The 16,352-nt window shown below is 55.4% G+C and overlaps 3 protein-coding genes across 6 annotated transcripts; 2 read left to right on the top strand and 1 right to left on the bottom strand.

Moving 5' to 3' along the window:
* Positions 1-79: 79 nt before the first annotated feature.
* TMEM25 (transmembrane protein 25) lies at positions 80-2,604 on the top strand. Of its 4 annotated transcripts, none has more exons than XM_042034374.1 (7): positions 263-354; positions 461-567; positions 651-935; positions 1,176-1,466; positions 1,541-1,825; positions 1,927-2,013; positions 2,111-2,604. In XM_042034374.1, the coding sequence occupies exons 2-7, from the start codon at positions 483-485 to the stop codon at positions 2,182-2,184; spliced, it is 1,107 nt and encodes a 368-aa protein (XP_041890308.1). In that variant the 5' UTR covers positions 263-354; positions 461-482; the 3' UTR covers positions 2,185-2,604. The 4 variants fall into 4 exon arrangements, with proteins under 4 accessions (XP_041890306.1, XP_041890308.1, XP_041890307.1 ...); XM_042034375.1 differs by having other exon boundaries at positions 264-354; positions 446-567; XM_042034372.1 differs by lacking the exon at positions 461-567 and having other exon boundaries at positions 80-354.
* Positions 2,605-2,841: 237 nt separating this feature from the next.
* IFT46 (intraflagellar transport 46) lies at positions 2,842-6,793 on the bottom strand. The gene is made up of 11 exons (XM_042034361.1): positions 6,746-6,793; positions 6,415-6,573; positions 6,203-6,339; positions 5,480-5,554; positions 5,288-5,381; positions 4,826-4,954; positions 4,322-4,443; positions 4,185-4,251; positions 3,877-3,937; positions 3,522-3,607; positions 2,842-3,180 (listed from the first exon to the last, which is right to left on the bottom strand). Exons 1-11 carry the CDS (start codon positions 6,791-6,793, stop codon positions 3,085-3,087), a joined length of 1,074 nt encoding a protein of 357 aa, XP_041890295.1. The 3' UTR covers positions 2,842-3,084.
* A 110-nt stretch (positions 6,794-6,903) lies between these two features.
* Positions 6,904-15,254, top strand: ARCN1 (archain 1). The gene is made up of 10 exons (XM_042034384.1): positions 6,904-7,010; positions 8,103-8,366; positions 8,957-9,136; positions 9,379-9,584; positions 9,997-10,158; positions 10,786-10,951; positions 12,187-12,334; positions 12,632-12,740; positions 12,903-13,107; positions 13,660-15,254. The coding sequence occupies exons 1-10, from the start codon at positions 7,008-7,010 to the stop codon at positions 13,747-13,749; spliced, it is 1,533 nt and encodes a 510-aa protein (XP_041890318.1). The 5' UTR covers positions 6,904-7,007; the 3' UTR covers positions 13,750-15,254.
* The last annotated feature ends 1,098 nt before the right edge of the window (positions 15,255-16,352 follow it).

The raw sequence follows: 16,352 nt of genomic DNA, 5'->3' as shown, positions 1-16,352 counted from the left end.
GGTATTGCAGGCATTGTGGTGTGATTCCCAAGCGTGCACAGCCGCGGTGAGATGTGTGGCCTGGTGGGTGCAAGTCTGGGCCGCCTTCCTTGACGAGGGCAGGCTGGAGGCACGGGGACGCGCAGACCCGGTCCGGTCTGGGCGGTCTCCGGCCGCTCTCGCAAGCGGCAGGACTGAGCCCGCGGCTGCGCGCAGCAACCGCGCTCGGGGAAGGCGGCGGCCCGGCGGGAGGGATGACTGCTCGCAGCCGTGCTGGGGCCCGCCCCTGCGCCGCATGCACTGCCCTGCGTGCCGGGGCCCAGGCGCAGAGCCGCACTGCAGACTGGGCTGGACACAGTAGCAGCAATGCTGCAGGTAAGGTGCAGCTGGGCCACATCCTCCGACCCTGCTCTGTGCCGGAACACCGGGGCCCAGCGTGGTGGACGCCCCCGTGTCCCTGCTCTAGCTGCCTCTCTCCTAGTGCTGAGCACGGCTGATATGCCATGGGGTGTCCCAGGGGCTGCCCGGGGGCTGCCCTTGCCCTCCTGCTGCTACTGCTGCTCAGCCGCCTGGTGCTCTGCTTGGCAGGTGAGGCTGTGGTAGGGTCCGGTGCATGACTCCGGGAGCAGGACCGCTGCTGCAGCTCTGATGTGCCGCGGGCTCTCTGGCAGCACTGGGGGAACTGGACCCCACCACTGACGGGCAGCCGCGAGCAGTGTGCACACTGCAGCACGGGGAGAGTCATGTCTTCACCTGCTGGGTTCCCCGGCCAGTCCGCGGTGCCACACTGGCCTGGTACCTCAACGATCAGAAACAGGAAGTCAACCTCTCGACTGCGGACGCTGCCAGAATCCTCACCCTCACCGGCCAGCACTCCGACCACCAGCTCAACTGTTCCCTGACCAACCTGACCTCCACTGAGACCTACAACACCTCCATCCTCCTCAATGTACAGTGTAAGGTCCACGGTGTCGGCCTGCTCCAGACCAGGATGTGGGGAGGGTGTGTGGGGCTCCCATCCAACTCGGGCGGGACCATAACCCGCATCTGTCACAGCCACAGCAGGGCAGCATCTTGTCAGTCTTGTGCAAACAAGGTGGACAAGCACTCCTGGACCCTGGCGAGACAAATCCTGCTCCCAGCTGTGTTGCCCCCATCCCACCTGCCCATCTCTCTACCTCTGTTTTTTTACCCAGATAAGCCAGAGATCCTGCAGAAAGGTGCCCGCTACCAGGAGGTCAAGGGCTCTGGCCTTCTCCTGGTGCTCTTTGTGCTGGTGCAAGCCAACCCACCCGCCAGCATCACCTGGATGGACCAGGATGGGCATGTGATGGCCAATGCCTCCAAGTTTCTCCTCCTCGGTGCCACAAGCTACCCAGGGCTGGCAAACCGCTTGCTTCACATCCATCTCAGCTGCACAGCTGGAAACCTCTCCGTCAGTGCAGCCAAGAGTGTGGGCATCACTACTGCCTCCCTCCTGCCCACAGGTAGCTGCTGAGGGGTGGGCATGGTGCAATGGCTGGGTGGAAGGGTGCTGAGGGGGTCTGTGCTGCCCATGCAGGTCTGCTGGATGCCCGTGTGGAGCTGCCTGTCCTGGATGTTGCCATTGGAGCAGCCCTGGCCCTAGCTGCCCTGCTCAGCCTGGGATCCTGTGCTGCCTGCCTGGCATGCCGCTTGCCCAAGCTGGTGCAAGGTCCAGGGCAAGCAGAGGGGAACAGCCCACCCAGCCAATGCTCCCATTGCAACAGCTCTGAGTCCCCGCAGCCCCAGGGCACACGTCTGCCCCGCCAGACCCGGTCCCTGCCACCCAACCTGCGCCTCGGTGACCTTGCACAGGAAGATGGAGGTAAAACCCTGATGTGCCAGTGCAGCGAGACACGTGGGGCCCCAGTTCCTGCCTGGGTGAGGAATAGATGTCCTGGCTCTCATCCCCTTCCTTCCTTGCAGCTTCCCCCAAGGATGCAGGAGCTGGTGCTGGGGGAGAAGAGAGTGCTCTGCTGGGTCTGGAGAACTCCCTGGTCCTCAGCAAGCTTGGTAAGGGGAGCAGGTGGGCCAGCAGCCCCAAAAGATGTGTTGTGGGACATGGAGCTCCGTGGCTGCCCCAACAGGCAGTGAATTCTTTGTCCTGCAGGTTTTGTCCAGCTCCCAATGTCCGGGCGCATCTACAAAGTGCCCAGCATGAGCAGTGATGAGATCTGGCTGTGAGCTGCAGCGTGGTGCCTGTGAGCCAGGGCTGCCCGGCACCAGGTACGTACCAGCCCCCAGAGCCACGCAGCCGAGGGTGCCAGGAAGGCTGTGATCGAAGTGGGAGTTGGCCAGCCCCAGCTCTGTGCTATGCTATGTGATGCAGGGTTTGGGAGCTGTGCTGTCAGCCAAGGCACGGTTTTATGTAGTCCACAAACTTTACCAATATTCTATTATAATCAAAATGCATCAAAGCTGTTTATAGCCAGGCACTAGTACTGTGATTCCTCCCGGGGTAAAGCCAAGCACCAGCTTTGCTTTAGCAGGTTTGCGACTCGCTTGCTGCATGATCCTCTCTGTCCCTGTCCCTGCTGCTGTGGCAGACAGGTGGGAGCTCAGCAGAGCAGAGCCGTCCCAACAGCAATAAACTAAATTCAAGCATCTCTGTGGTGCCGCACAGGTTATTTCTGCTTGGCAGGAGCTAAGGGACTGTTCTCAACAGGAAAGGGGGTTCAGTAATAAGGAGGAGATTCAAGATCTCCAGGTCAGAGCTTGCAACACCCTGAGCAGATCTGCGTGTTGTGTCTGAGTGTGGAATTTATTCCTGTTTGCTCCAGCCCTCGTAGCATGTGCTCAAGGAGCCTCTGCTCTGCAGCACCTGTGGCACAGAGAGCCTGACACTGGGAAAGGCTGGTTTAATGCTGAACTCCTTGGGAACAAGTCAAAAATGGAGCCATTAGGCAGCTTCTGCAACAAATACAGTGAGTCGAGCCCTACTCCCTAACACAGAACAGCCCGGCGATGTCTCTTAGACCAGAGAGGCTTCTGATTTGCTGTGTGACATCTCACAACCTGCTCTGGGTACATCTCAGTGTCCAGCGGCAGATGGTGATCCAGGAGATAAGGCTTTAATGTGAAGCATCAATTAAAGCTCAGCACCTCTGCCTCCGCTGCTTGTGAGGGTGGGTTGGATGGTGGGCTCCTACTCTTCTGCCCATCAGCCAGGGGCTTGAAGTGCTGCAGGGAAAAGAACATGCTCATGCAAAGAATTGACTCCCGTTGCTCAGAGCACACACATGCGTCTAAACCCGCTGGCCACACTGGCTCTGCGTGAGCAGTCATCCCAAGGAAACGCATTCTGGCTTGTGTTGGCCTGTTGATCAACACAGCACCTCAGCCCGGAGCATGGCCTAGCTCCCTGTGTCAGGCAGAGGCACCAGGGACAGGAGCGGCTGAGAACACGTTCTCTGAGGCCCAACAGCCCTTTGTACACCCATTGCACCGCAAAGCCAAACGTGAAGGGAGCAGCTGTGCAGTGCTGCTAGCTGAGTGAGCAGCACCTGGGTGGAGCTGCATACCTGCGAGTTCTTGAACTCCAAGAACAGAGAGAAGAGGACGTGCAGAGGGTGGATCCGGCTCTTGTACACGGGGATGTCCAGAATGGCTGCGGGTGAGATCAAAAGTGCGTGAGGGCACCTGGTCTGTACTGCCCCACACAGAGAATTGTCAGGAAGGGCTGAGCTCCCCACTGCCCACCACCACCTGGGCCTCCACGCACCAAAGACCCCTGTAGTACAAGAGCCCACCTCCCACTGAAGCAGCGGGGAATGATCCCGACTGCTCGGGGCTGAGCCTGCAGCTAAAGCTCTCGCTTTCAGTGAGCGTGCCAGGCCAGTGTCACATTGTGACAGCAGCACAGCCTCCCCAGCTCACCACAGATCATGTCGATGTATTCAGCAAGGTCACAGCTCATCTCCGCGGGCGGAAGGCCCACCTGGAACAGAGGGGGCTGTCAGATCTGCTCCCAGACCGCAGGAGCCTGGCAGCATACAGAGGCCACTGGGGCAGCAGCTGGGAATTCCAGTGTTGGGCTGCTCCCCAACTTCTGGCAAGGGCAGAGTCGTGAGGAGGAACAAGCCCAAGAGGACTGGGCTGTGGGATGGAGCAGGCACCCAGCTTTCATGGCAGATGGTTTCTAAGACCATGTGCTGAGCTAACTACTGGTCAGGCAGACAGTATACCTTTCCCAGGAGCTCCTCAAACTCTGGTGACCATTCCTGCATCAGGGTCTCGATGTCAGGCATTGGCCTGCCGGGGAAGAGAAGAACATCAACTTCAGGATCACACACAGCCTTCCACTGCCAACATCAGGACTCACCTGGAGTAATGGACTGTGGCAGGAGGTTTGCAGCGATGCAGTTCACTAATACTTTCAATCCAGCTCTCAATGGCTTTGGGGTTCTTTTCTGCATTCTCCAAACTCTTCACTTTTATCTGCTGCTAAAAACACATATATAAACCTGGAAGTGTTTCATGGTGTTTTGGGGCTTTTTGGGAAACCTGCATTCACTCCTGGTGAACCAGGCCTTCTCTCTTTCCCAGCTGCACTTTGCCAATGGATTTCTGCAGGCAAAATGCCGACTAAAACTGGGCATGAACAACCAAAAGGAAATAAAGCATCACCTGAAGTGAACAGACCCAGAGTTTGTATCAAGACTTGCCTGAACCAAGGCTCAGATCCACTGCAGTTTAAAACTATGGATTAAAGCAAAAGGTCTGGTTTTGCTGCTTTTAAAGTGAAGTTCTCAGTTCTAAGAGTAAAATGCCATGGTTTTACTCCAGGAAGTGTGCAGCAAGTGTGACCTCCCTCTCCCTGACTCACTGTGATGTTGTGCTGCTTGGAGTTCTCTGTCAGCCAGAGGGAGAGCACAGTGGGATCCGACTGCTTCGTTGAGGGCTCATCCAGGACCAGCAGGCCAAGGTTGTCAGGCTTGCCATCAGGACGAGGAACCTGCAGGAAAACAGAGCCCTGTTCTCTGTGGAGTCCAGGGCAGGTTTGTACAGAGCCTCCCTGTGGGCTCTCTCAGATGTGCATTCTGAGTACGGTGCTGCCTGAAAAGCACACGGTGTTGGGAGAAGGAAAAACCCAGCCTTTGCCCCACGTTACCCAAGTGCTGTTTGAGAGGTGACCAAGCCACCAGTATAGTTTCCCAGGTGTCACGTCTGACATTGCAGGGACAGCCCAGGCCCCAGGCTGCACGGCCTGGCCGCCTGCGTGGCCTGACCCTGCGTTCCACTTCAGTTCATGGGGCAGGACAGAGAGAGGAACCTGAAGAAACTGTACCTTTAGGAATGCATCAATGTCTCCAACAGCAGGAATAAAGTCTGGAATAAAAGGCTGCAGCTTGTGCTCAATCTCTATTGTTTTGGGTGTGTACCTGGAAAAAAACCACCACCACAGCATTCATGACTAGGAACTGTGCTGCAGTAATTGACACAAAGGAGAGCCAAAAGCAGGCTAAACCCTTACACTCACCTCTTGATATATTCAAAGAGATCTTTGATTTCAGAGGACACTTGCAGGTAGTCAAAATCTGCTGGACTGAAGTCACTAGTAAAAGGAAGAGAATAGTGGGGAAAGATTAACATGTGGCAAGTTCTGTACAACAGAAACCAGGCCCCAGTTGGGGCAGACAAGTGTGGGAAGCCTAACTACCAAGCAGCAAATCCTCTCTGGAAAACACTTCTTGCACAGGGAAAGCACTATTGGGCCCCATTTCGCCTTGGACCTGCTGGCCAAGAAAAGCACCTGAGTGATGGACATCTGTGATCATTCAGTCCCACACAGCGCTGTCAAAAGAGGGCTAAGTGCTCTGCACAAAGGCAGCAATAGGATAGCAATTAGGGGGTCAGCAATAGCTTAGAAGTTGAAAACGATGGAAAAGAAGAAGAATTATCAGGACCTGAGTGACATGTTCGAGATGGTCCTTCCCTTTGCTGGACCTCTCCTGCCAGCCCGGCCTGGCTGACACCTTGGGTGTGGCCTCTCCTGGGCACAGCAAACAAGCCCGGGACCGGTTCACCACCTGGAGGAACCACCACCCTGGAGCATCGGGGACGAGGAGGGAGGAGCTGCCTGTCCCGATGCCCACGACTCTGCTCAACCTCGTGGGATCAGGGGAAACCGGCAGAGCCGACAGGGCCCGAACGGCACCCACCAGCCTCAGCCCCTGCCCCTCTGGCCAGGAACACCGCTCACCCCTCCAACGCGGCCCCGTGCTCCTCCGAGTCCTCCTCCGAGTCGCTCTCCGAGGAATCTTCCTCCGAGTCCTCATCGTCCTCGTCGTCATCCTCGCTGAGGGTGGCGGGGCCGGGGAGGTGTGCCGCTGCCTCCTCCTGGACGAGAGAACCGGGTCTCACGGGCTATCACCAAGTCTCACCGAGCCGTGCCCCCGCCCGTTCCGCTCGTACCTTCCCTCCGCTGCCCCGCTCGGCCGCTCCGACAGACACCCCGGCCCGACGGGAGTCCCGCAGGCGGCCCGCGCCCCCCGCCCGCGGCGAGCGGGCTCCGGCTTCGGCTTCGGGCAGCTCCAGGCTCTCGTCGTACGGCTGGTTCTCCACCGGGCGGGGCTGCGCCGAGAAGCAAAGTCAGGGGCGGGGCGGCCCGGCGCCCGCACCCACGGCCCGCCGTGTCCTGCCACGCTGAGTCCCGTGCCCCACCTCCGCCCGCGCCCCTATGTCCCGCTCTGTCCCGCCGTGTCCCCATGTCCCGCTCTGTCCCGCCGTGTCCCCCGTGCCCCACCTCCGCCCGCCTCGCGTCCCGCCGCGCCGCCGCCGCCGCCGTCGCCATGGCGACCCCGCCCCGCCGCGCTCCGCTCGGCCGGCCAGAGCGGCCCGGCCTCGCGCGCCCCCTGGCGGCTGGGAGGTGCCCCCGCCGCGCCCCGCCCCGCCGTGACGGCACTTCCTGGTGCGGACGTGGCGCGGCGCCGCCATCTTGCGGGGCCGCCCGGGAACCGGAGAGAGCGGAGGGACCGAGCGCGGATCCCGCCGCCGCCGCCGCTGCTATGGTAAGGGAAGGGCCTGTCCGCCGAGGGCAGCGCGGGGCTTGGGGCAGCCCCCGGGACAGCCCCTAGGCCCGCCCCACCCGCCCGGCCTGCGCGCAGGCCGGAGCTGGAGCCCGCGGCCTGGCGGGACGGAGCGCGGCGTTGCCGTCCCGAGTCGGGGCAGGGCCCTTGGGGGCGGCGGGGACGCGGCACTTTTTCTCTGGTGACTCGGAGCCACGATACCTCCTCAGCACGGCCTCACGCCTGCTCTAAAGGGCATTCGGGGTCTCAGGTGTAGCCGGGCGGGTAGTGCCCGCCTGCTCCCTGGTGTGACTCTGAAAGCCCTGTGTCTCAGGACTGGTCCGGCTCATTTTGTCCGTCACGGCGGTGTTTGGGTCAGCACAGACCCGCACACAGCTCCGTCAGAGCTAAACTGTACCCGAGGTGCGGCAGGGATCAGCACTGCCGCGTTTGAGGTTTTCTGATACTTTCTGTCAATAACAGCAGCTGCGGATTTAAAAGATCTGAAGTGCAGAACAGAGTTGTCCTGACAAAGGTAATTAACTTCTGTAAGAGAGAAATATAGGGAGGAAGTCTGGGCAGACTGAGAGAAGGAGAAAGTGCAGCTGGTGAGTGCCTTGCTGCTCTGTCGGTGTGATAACGCCTGCGAGCTGCCCGGGAGTCGTTCAAGGGCTGTAAGTGATAGCCAGGGCTTCGTTAACCTGGCTGCGCTGTGCATATGGCACTGGAGAGAGATGTTACATTTCACAGCGTTCCTGTGTGTAGTTGTAAGCTTGGGCAGCCTGATGGAAAAGTCGATAACCTGGCGCCTCCCCTAACGTTTCCAGGGGATGTTACACCTCGGTGTGTGTGAAATCTGGAATGATCGTTTGCCTGACAGGAGCAGGGAGAGCTCTCAGGGTCATGTCGGAACGGAATGTGAAACGGAGAGAGAAAAGCAGAGATGTCTCTGCTCTTGACATAGTTCATTTCTTGGTCACAGAGAAAGATTTAAGATCTTGTTTAAGGGAGGGCGTGCAGGTGAAGTGTGGCGCGAAGAGATCCTTTCCGTGAGCACGGTCCGGGAGGCCCGGCTCACACGCTGCCCTCCTCCAGGTGCTGTTGGCAGCCGCTGTGTGCACAAAGGCAGGGAAGGCCATCGTGTCCCGGCAGTTCGTGGAGATGACTCGCACCCGCATCGAGGGGCTGCTGGCAGCATTCCCAAAGCTGATGAACACGGGGAAGCAGCACACGTTTGTGGAGACAGAGAGCGTGCGGTACGTCTACCAGCCCATGGAGAAGCTCTACATGGTGCTGATTACCACAAAAAACAGCAACATCCTGGAAGATCTGGAAACACTCCGACTCTTCTCTAGAGTGGTAAGGATTCGTCACTTGGTGACGTGCCTATAGCTCAGAATGGTGCTGTTGTCAGGGATCTGTTTTTGAGCTGGTGCAGGAGCGCTGCCTGCCTCCACCTGCTTCCCGTCCTGACTGGACAGAAAGCTCTGAACTTCTGGTGGTAGTTTTGAACTCCACATAAAAAAATCATCAGTCATACTTCAGCTGGTGAGACCAAAGGGCTGACTGTGATTTAGCATTAAATATCCTCTGTATAGTGTGAGGCTGTTGAAGTGCAGCACTCCTATGCAGGGATCCTGAAGCAGCGAGTTTGTGTCTTCACACAACCAAAGGATTTTCAGGAAATTCGCTGTCCCCAGCATGCAGTTGGGTTCGTTTGAGTTAGTGTTACGAGGAAGCTGAGAGGTTCTATAAGGATTTTAGTGTAGAAAAACTAACAATGGAAAAACTTAATCTTGTTTCTTGATGATGTAATGGTACGAAGAGCAGCATAAAGGTGTGCTGGGCTTGGGAGGGTCTGGCACAGTTGTGACCTCTGGGATGGTAGAAAGAAAGTGTTTACACAGTACTGTTTGTGGGTACTCCTTTAAAATGTTCTCCCCTTCTAGATCCCTGAATATTGTCGAGCTCTGGAAGAGAATGAGATCTCTGAACACTGCTTTGACCTGATCTTTGCCTTTGATGAAATTGTCGCCCTGGGCTACCGTGAGAATGTAAATCTGGCACAAATTCGGACCTTCACTGAGATGGACTCGCACGAGGAAAAGGTGTTTCGGGCAGTCAGAGAGGTGAGCGGGGACACCTGCAACCCAGACACGAGGTGCCCTGTCTGGGAAACACCACCTTTGCTATACAGAGGCGTTCCTTCACTTTGGTGGGACCATGCAGTTATTTAGCTTTTGTGACAGCTAAATGCCCATGTCTTGTTTCTTTTTTCTTGGCAAGGGGTTTGTGGGCGACTGCACTTAGTTCCTGTGCGGGGCAGGGCTTAGGTTGTAAAGCTCCATCAGCCTCTTACCTTTTCCTTCAGACCCAGGAACGGGAAGCGAAAGCTGAGATGCGCCGTAAAGCGAAGGAGTTGCAGCAGGCCAGGAGAGATGCGGAGAGACACGGCAAGAAGGCACCAGGGTTCGGGGGCTTCGGCAGCTCGGCCGTGTCTGGGGGCACAACGACGGCGATGATCACAGAGACCATTATTGAGACCGAGAAGCCCAAAGTGGCACCCGCACCAGCCAGGTAGGGGGACAGCAGGTGGCAGATGTTGGAGTCAGCGTTGGCTCAAACCATGTGCCCAAACAGAGGGTCTAACATGAGTTCCTCATCTGTGTAAATATTGAGGAGCATTTGTGCCACATGCCACAGTAGCACCCCATGGTCTCTCTGGATTCTTGGAGGAACAATGGGCTTCCATTTTGTGTGAGAAGAAGTGGTCCCAGCTCCTGATAATACATGGAACCGTATCCAAATCTAAATTATAACTTGGCACCGTACACATAAGATGATTAGTTCCATTCATGTTCTCCCCCAAAAAGGCTGCCGAGTTGAATGCTGTGTTGATGGGATGGTCAAGTTACAGCATTTGAAGATAACCCGAAGGGGGAACCCGTTGCTGTCAGCTGACTTGGTGATTATTATACCTTTTATTTAGGCCTTCAGGTCCCAGTAAAGCCTTGAAACTTGGCGCTAAAGGGAAGGAGGTGGACAACTTTGTGGACAAGCTGAAATCTGAAGGAGAAAATATCATGACTTCTGTAGGCAAGCGCTCTGCAGAAGCAGCCAAAGTTCTCGCTCCTCCCATTAACATGGAGAGGTGAGTGCTGCCCTTGCTTTGGAAGCAGTCTCCTCATGGCTCTCCCTGCGCGTGGCCTTGGGAGAGAGCTTCCCTGCTCTTCTTTGGATTTTCTGTGTTTTCTTACCTTGTAACTATAAAAGATGGGCAAAATCTGGGAAAGCATGTCAGCAAAAAAGCAGATAGATGGTTTGGTTAGGCATCCTCTTAACTAAAATGGGCTGTCCATCCACTGTTGAGCTGAGGTTGGGAATTTTCCTGTGCTTTTTTTCCTGCACCATTCTCCCTGTTTCACAGCCTTGTTGCTCCTCAGGATGGAGGTGTTCACGGTTCGTTTTACACACAGCAGTTCAGAGCTTTTTAGTGCCCTGAGCCATGCTGCAGCCTGTCAGAGGGGATTTGAATGACCAGCATGTCAAGGTGCTGCATCACTGCTGTTTAACTGGGCTCCCATCCCTTGCAGACCCATACACATGGCTCTTCCTGGCCCTGAGTTCCTTGTCGGAGCAGTATTAGCCCCCACTGTCCCAGCCGTGCTGTTGTTTGTGAGGCCCTGCTCACAAACAGCCTGTCCTTACTGAGCACTGATCTCTCTGCTGTCTGGGAGATACTGAATGTAGGACTTGAGCTTTTTCTCTGTCTGTCTAGCGTGCACATGAAAATAGAGGAGAAAATCTCCTTGACCTGTGGCCGTGATGGAGGGTTGCAGAACATGGAGCTTCACGGCATGATCATGCTGCACATCTCTGATGAAAAGTTTGCACGGATTCGCCTGCATGTAGAAAATGAAGACAAGAGGGGAGTGCAGCTACAGGTAAAGCCTGTTTGGAGTCCCATGCTGTTGAACATGCTTTTGTTGCTTTCCAGGGAAAAAGTATTGGAAATACTCAAGTATGTTGCTGTCCTATGTTCTTGTCCAAGCCTTCTCAGCAAATGCATTGGAAATGGGAGTGTGCAGGTATTAGCAGAAGTGCAGGGCCAGTCGTGCTCAAGGGATTGAAGTTCACTAGAGAAATGTGATCTCAATCGCCATCCTGCCCTCAGAGCCTTATCTGCCCAGTAGTGCACCTTGGCATGCCAGGTGACCTCACTTGGACTTTGCAGCAGCCTGGTGTGTTGCTCAGTGCCAGTTTGTGTGATGTCAGCTGCAGCTGTGGAGTGGAAATGGGATAACAAACTTCCTGTGCCAATGGGGAATGAATTTATTCTCTTGGAAGCTGTTTATTTCTGGGGTTGTTTGTTCTGTCACTGCTGTACCTGGGATGATTGCTGAAGCATTTGATTGCAGTCAGCAGTAGCATCTCAGAAGGTTCTTGGGAGACTCGTCCTTCCCTTTCTCCCTCTTTATGTGACCTGACTGATCCCTGGAAGTGGTGCTGCTTTGACACACTCTGGCTCACTCCTCGCTAGGGACTTGTCTGTACATCATCACTGTCTCCAAGTTCACTTCCTTCCAGTGCATCCCGTGAGCGAGTTGCTAACAGCACTCCCACAAGCAATGCTTCAGGTGGAAGATGAGACCAAACCCTGTGCTGACTCCTGTCTTTCTAGTGTAACTGGAACGGTGTCTTGCAAAAATCCTCTGCTTCTAAAAAGCTGCTCGCACTTGAGGTTGTGAAGAGAGTGTTTAAATGGAGTTTGGCCACTGACACGTACGTGCATTAAGGTTGCTGAGGGGAGATGGTAGTGTTACGGTGTCAGGCTGTTTTTTCCCAATAGCATTAGATTGATTTTTCTGTCTGCTGTGAATGTTCAGGATGGTCTTTGACTTACAGTTGTTCTGTAGATGTGAGCCTGCATCGCTAGAGTCTCTGGTGCAGTAGCACGTAAGGACAGTGGTGCAGATCCTTCTTGTCACATTAGCATTTCCTGGAAGGAATCCCAGGTTGATAAGCAGTTGTGCTCCAGATGGACTTCTGAGCCAGGAGGAAACCTGACATGTGTTTTGTCAAAGCAAACACTCTGGAATGTGTGGGCCTGTCCTGCTAGAACCTGCATTACCTATGGTTCTGTCCTTGGGCTTAGACCTACAGTCTGTTCCTCTTTCAGACTCACCCAAACGTGGACAAGAAGCTCTTCACTACAGAGTCACAGATCGGTTTGAAGAACCCAGAGAAGTCATTCCCTATTAACAGTGACGTGGGCGTGCTGAAGTGGAGGTTGCAGACCACAGAGGAGTCCTTCATTCCATTGACAAGTGAGTGCGAGTCCCGGGGCTCAGGCAGAAGAAGCCAATGTCTGTCCATGAGCTGCTGGTAGCTGCCTGGAGCCCGGCGTGTTGTGAGACCTTGGAGATACTATGTGTATCCATTGGATAGTGCCTGTCCTTGGCAGTGTGTGTTTTCTTTAACACCTCAAAGAAAACAGAGAGCTTTTCTTAAAGTCAGAATTTCTTGAGGGTGACTTTGCCAGGCGTTTTGAAGTGCATCATCTTGTGAAAGCCTATTCCACATGAAGGGCCTGCGTGGTTCACATACTGTATCTGTTTCCTCAGTTAACTGCTGGCCATCAGAGAGTGGGAACAGTTGTGATGTTAACATTGAATATGAGTTGCAAGAGGAGAGCCTAGAGCTGAATGATGTGATCATCACCATCCCCTTGCCGTAAGTAATGCTCCTTATCCGCACAGCGTTAATGAGTCCCATCACCTCCTTCCCCTCCTTCCCCTGCCTGTTTTGTGGCTCTGGCCAAGCCAATGGGTGTTAAGAGGTGTTTCCTTAGCTCTGTGCAGGGAAGTGATTGTCACTTCTCACTGCCTGCTCTAGGTCTGGTGTTGGCGCCCCAGTGATTGGCGAGATTGATGGTGAGTATCGCCACGACAGCCGGAGAAACCTCCTTGAGTGGTGCCTGCCAGTGATCGATGCCAAAAACAAGAGCGGTAGCCTGGAGTTCAGCATAGCAGGGCAGCCAAACGACTTCTTCCCCGTGCAAGTCTCCTTCATCTCCAAAAAGAACTATTGCAACATACAGGTATGGTCACTGCTGATGCTCCACAGGTGGCGTGTCACCCTTGCCTCAGTCCCTGGCTGGCTGACACTGGCCACGCTGCAGTGGGGCCATGCTGTCCCGCTGGCCATGGCTAAAGGGTTGGCATTAACCTGCCTCTGAGATAGCTGGATTCAGGAGTGCCAGAAAACAGCACTGGCAGCTGACACTTCATGGAGTTTGCCTGAAGTTTTAGTTGTGTCTTCAAGTCTCTGAGTACTCATTAATTCCCCTTAGACTTTGTTGGAGAATGCATCGGCCTTGTAGCCAAAACACTGCTTGGCATACAACCATCTTCACTGAAGTGTAGCAAGTGGCTGCCACTTTGCTCCTCAGTGGAGACACAGTTACCACAGAAAATCACTCCCCTCTTTTAGGTTTCCTGGGAAAAAAGATCTTTGTTTCAGGGCTGAGTTGTGGTTTGAAGGCGCCAGGTTGGTTGTGCCCTCGTGGCCATCATGGCATTGGGAAGCGTGGTATCGCTGTGGTAGGGAGTGATGTTCAGTGCTGAGCTAACGTTGCCTGTTGTCTCCACAGGTTACCAAAGTGACCCAGGTAGACGGGAACAGCCCTGTAAGGTTTTCCACTGAAACCACCTTCCTGGTGGACAAGTACGAAATCCTGTAATGCCAGACGTGGTGACGCGCAAAGGAAGAAATTTTTAAATTAAAAAAAAAAAACAAGGCCGACGTTTATTCTGAATGTTGGGAACGCCACAGCCCACTCTGCTAAGACACGTGGCTCTGTCTGCCATCTGCAGTGTTCCTGGGTCACAGACATTTTTTGCAGAGAAGTGACATGCTCGTGGGGGGAAAGGCCACGAATTTCTTTGGCAGATTTTACCGACTGGCAAAAAAGCAAGATCTCCGCAGAGAGCCTGACTTTGACATGTCCCCCTCCCCCGGAGATGCTCGGAGCTCAGACCAGAGCCGACCAGACGTCATTCTCTTCTCTCCTGAGGCATCACATGCTGTTCCATTGTTGGTGCTGCCATTTTAATTTCTCCTTGGCCTCTGGTTCTCATGCGTGGGGCCACCTGCTGGTCCTGACCCTTCCATCTGGTGGAAGCTGAGCGAGTTGACCTTGGCTTCAGAGGTGGGGGGGTCATGGCAGGAGCGCAGGGTGGGGAAGAGGAATCTGGGGGTTCAGTTCTTTTGCCCCGCACAGTTACTGCTGTTCCTCCAGCTGTGCTGTGTGGCAGTGGCCCAGCTCCAGGTGGTCTGGTTCCTGCTGCAGCAGGGAGAGTGTCCAAAGGGGACTGTGTCCTCACTGTCTTCCACAGCTGTTCTCAGGCCAGGCTTCGGAGGAAGCTTAGTTAGGTTAGAACCAGTTGCGTATCCTTTGCAAGGTCCTTTTGGTGTCTGGGGAGGCAGAAGGCTTTGCCTGCCTGGGTGAAAGGAGCTGTGGAGCCTGGTTGACTTACTTGGCCTGCATGTCAGGACCTGTCTCAAACCAGTGTTGGTTCAGCACTGGCAGGTGTAGGAGAAGGAAATGCTGGTTTCCAGGGAATGTGGGGGCTGATCCGAGCCATTTCTCCTACTGCTGCCTCACTAGCGTTATTTGCCTCATCTCAAAGACCTGTGCTTCCCTCACAACTCATCTCACCTGCATGGCTGGGGCCTGTCATGAGCATCACCTGCCCCTGGGCACACCTCACCTCTGCAGCCAGAGGGCCCGAGTGCAGGTGGAAGGCAACGGCCCTAAAAGTGTGTGTACTGTGCTCTGTGAGAGACAGCCAGCCTGTCACGGGCCCCTGGGGTCCTCTGCCAAAGAAGTTCGTAGTCTCTCCTCTGCTGGCAGCACCTGAGAGGAAATCAACCCTGGTCCTGTCCTGAGAGGGCAAGCCCTCTCCCCTAGCAAAGTAGGCAATGAATCCCATTAACCCAGTCCTGTTCCAGATCTGCTTGTCTGTATGATTTTTAAAATTGAGTCAAGGTTAGTTCAAGCATCCAAGCAGCTGCTTTTTTTTTTTTTTTTTTTCTTTTTCTTACATTCATTGGAGGGTGATATTTAAACCGAGCCGAGATCCCCACTTTTTGTAACCCTGTATGATCCTGGCCTAGGGAATAGAGCACATTCCAGTGTACACAGAGAATTCTGAGTCTTTAATCAAATAAAGTACCGTTAAAGGAGCTGGCTGGGGGTCGTGAGATCCTTCCGGAGCCGGGACGGGTCAGCCCTGGCCATGCGGGGGCGGGACGTGTCGACACCGGCTGGGGCGGGGACACGCCGAGGCCGGCAGTGGTGGACAGCGGAGCGGCGGCAGAGAGCGGGAAGGGACCAGGGAAGTGAAGGTGAGCAGCCGCTGGCATGGGGTGGGACAGCCCCCATTTGTGCCTCAGGTGGCCACGGCCCTTGGGGAGCCTGTGAGGCTGAGGTCGGTGTGTCTTGTAGCGCAAGGACACCCCCAGTGCTTCAGGGGCAGCGTTGGGACATGGTGGGGGCAAGAGAAAGGAGCTCAGCTGACTTGGCCCATGTTGGGGCCAGGTATGGGGTGCCCTAGGAGGGGTGCAAGGAAGGAGCTGCAGACAGGGAAGTAGGAAAAACACGGTCACCCATAAAACCAATAATTGCAGAATGTTTTGGTGGTGTGTGGGTGGGACCAGATCCGGTTGTCCACGTCAGTGGTGCGTTTGCTGGTGTGGGAGCTCTGAGAGCAGCTTGGTGTGGTAAGGCAGCCAGAGAAGGTTCTTCTGTCCCCAAATCCTGCTGCAGCTCGTGGGCAGTCACAGGAGAAGACGGTGCTTGGCCCAAGGCCACCCCTGCTGTGTCCAACACCTCTTGGGGAGCCTGGGAACAGTACTGGCCTGGCTGGATCCTGCTCCACGGCTGGACCCTGCTCTATGGCTGGACTTTATTTACTCCAGCTTCCTGCCACGCTCCTGCCACAGCCCCTTCAGCTGCTGTCAGAAAGCCAGAGGAATCTGGCAGTCCCAGAAGGTCCAGCTGCTGTGCTGAAGGGCCACCATCTCTCCCACTCCTCCAGCTGCCCTGCAAGCCCCCAGCCCTCTCTGAGCACTAGGCAGAGGCTGCAGGGGGCAGGTCCTCTGGCTGAGCACCACAGGCAGTAGCAAGGCAGCACGGCCGGGTACTTTTTCGTAACTCCTCGTACATTTGGGTTTGCTGTGTGCTGCCATATGTTGGTACATGTGGGGCAGCAGGGGCAGGGTGCCGTGCAGGGGGATGGAACCACAGGATTACATGGCAAGGGGTCCTTGCTGGCAGCCAGA

This window comes from Corvus kubaryi, unplaced genomic scaffold, assembly GCF_017639235.1.
Source record: "Corvus kubaryi isolate FWS band 111438036 unplaced genomic scaffold, C.kubaryi_AGA036_p1.0 37367, whole genome shotgun sequence".
Taxonomy (NCBI): Eukaryota; Metazoa; Chordata; class Aves; order Passeriformes; family Corvidae; genus Corvus; species Corvus kubaryi.
This window is presented reverse-complemented; position numbering and strand designations above follow the sequence as displayed.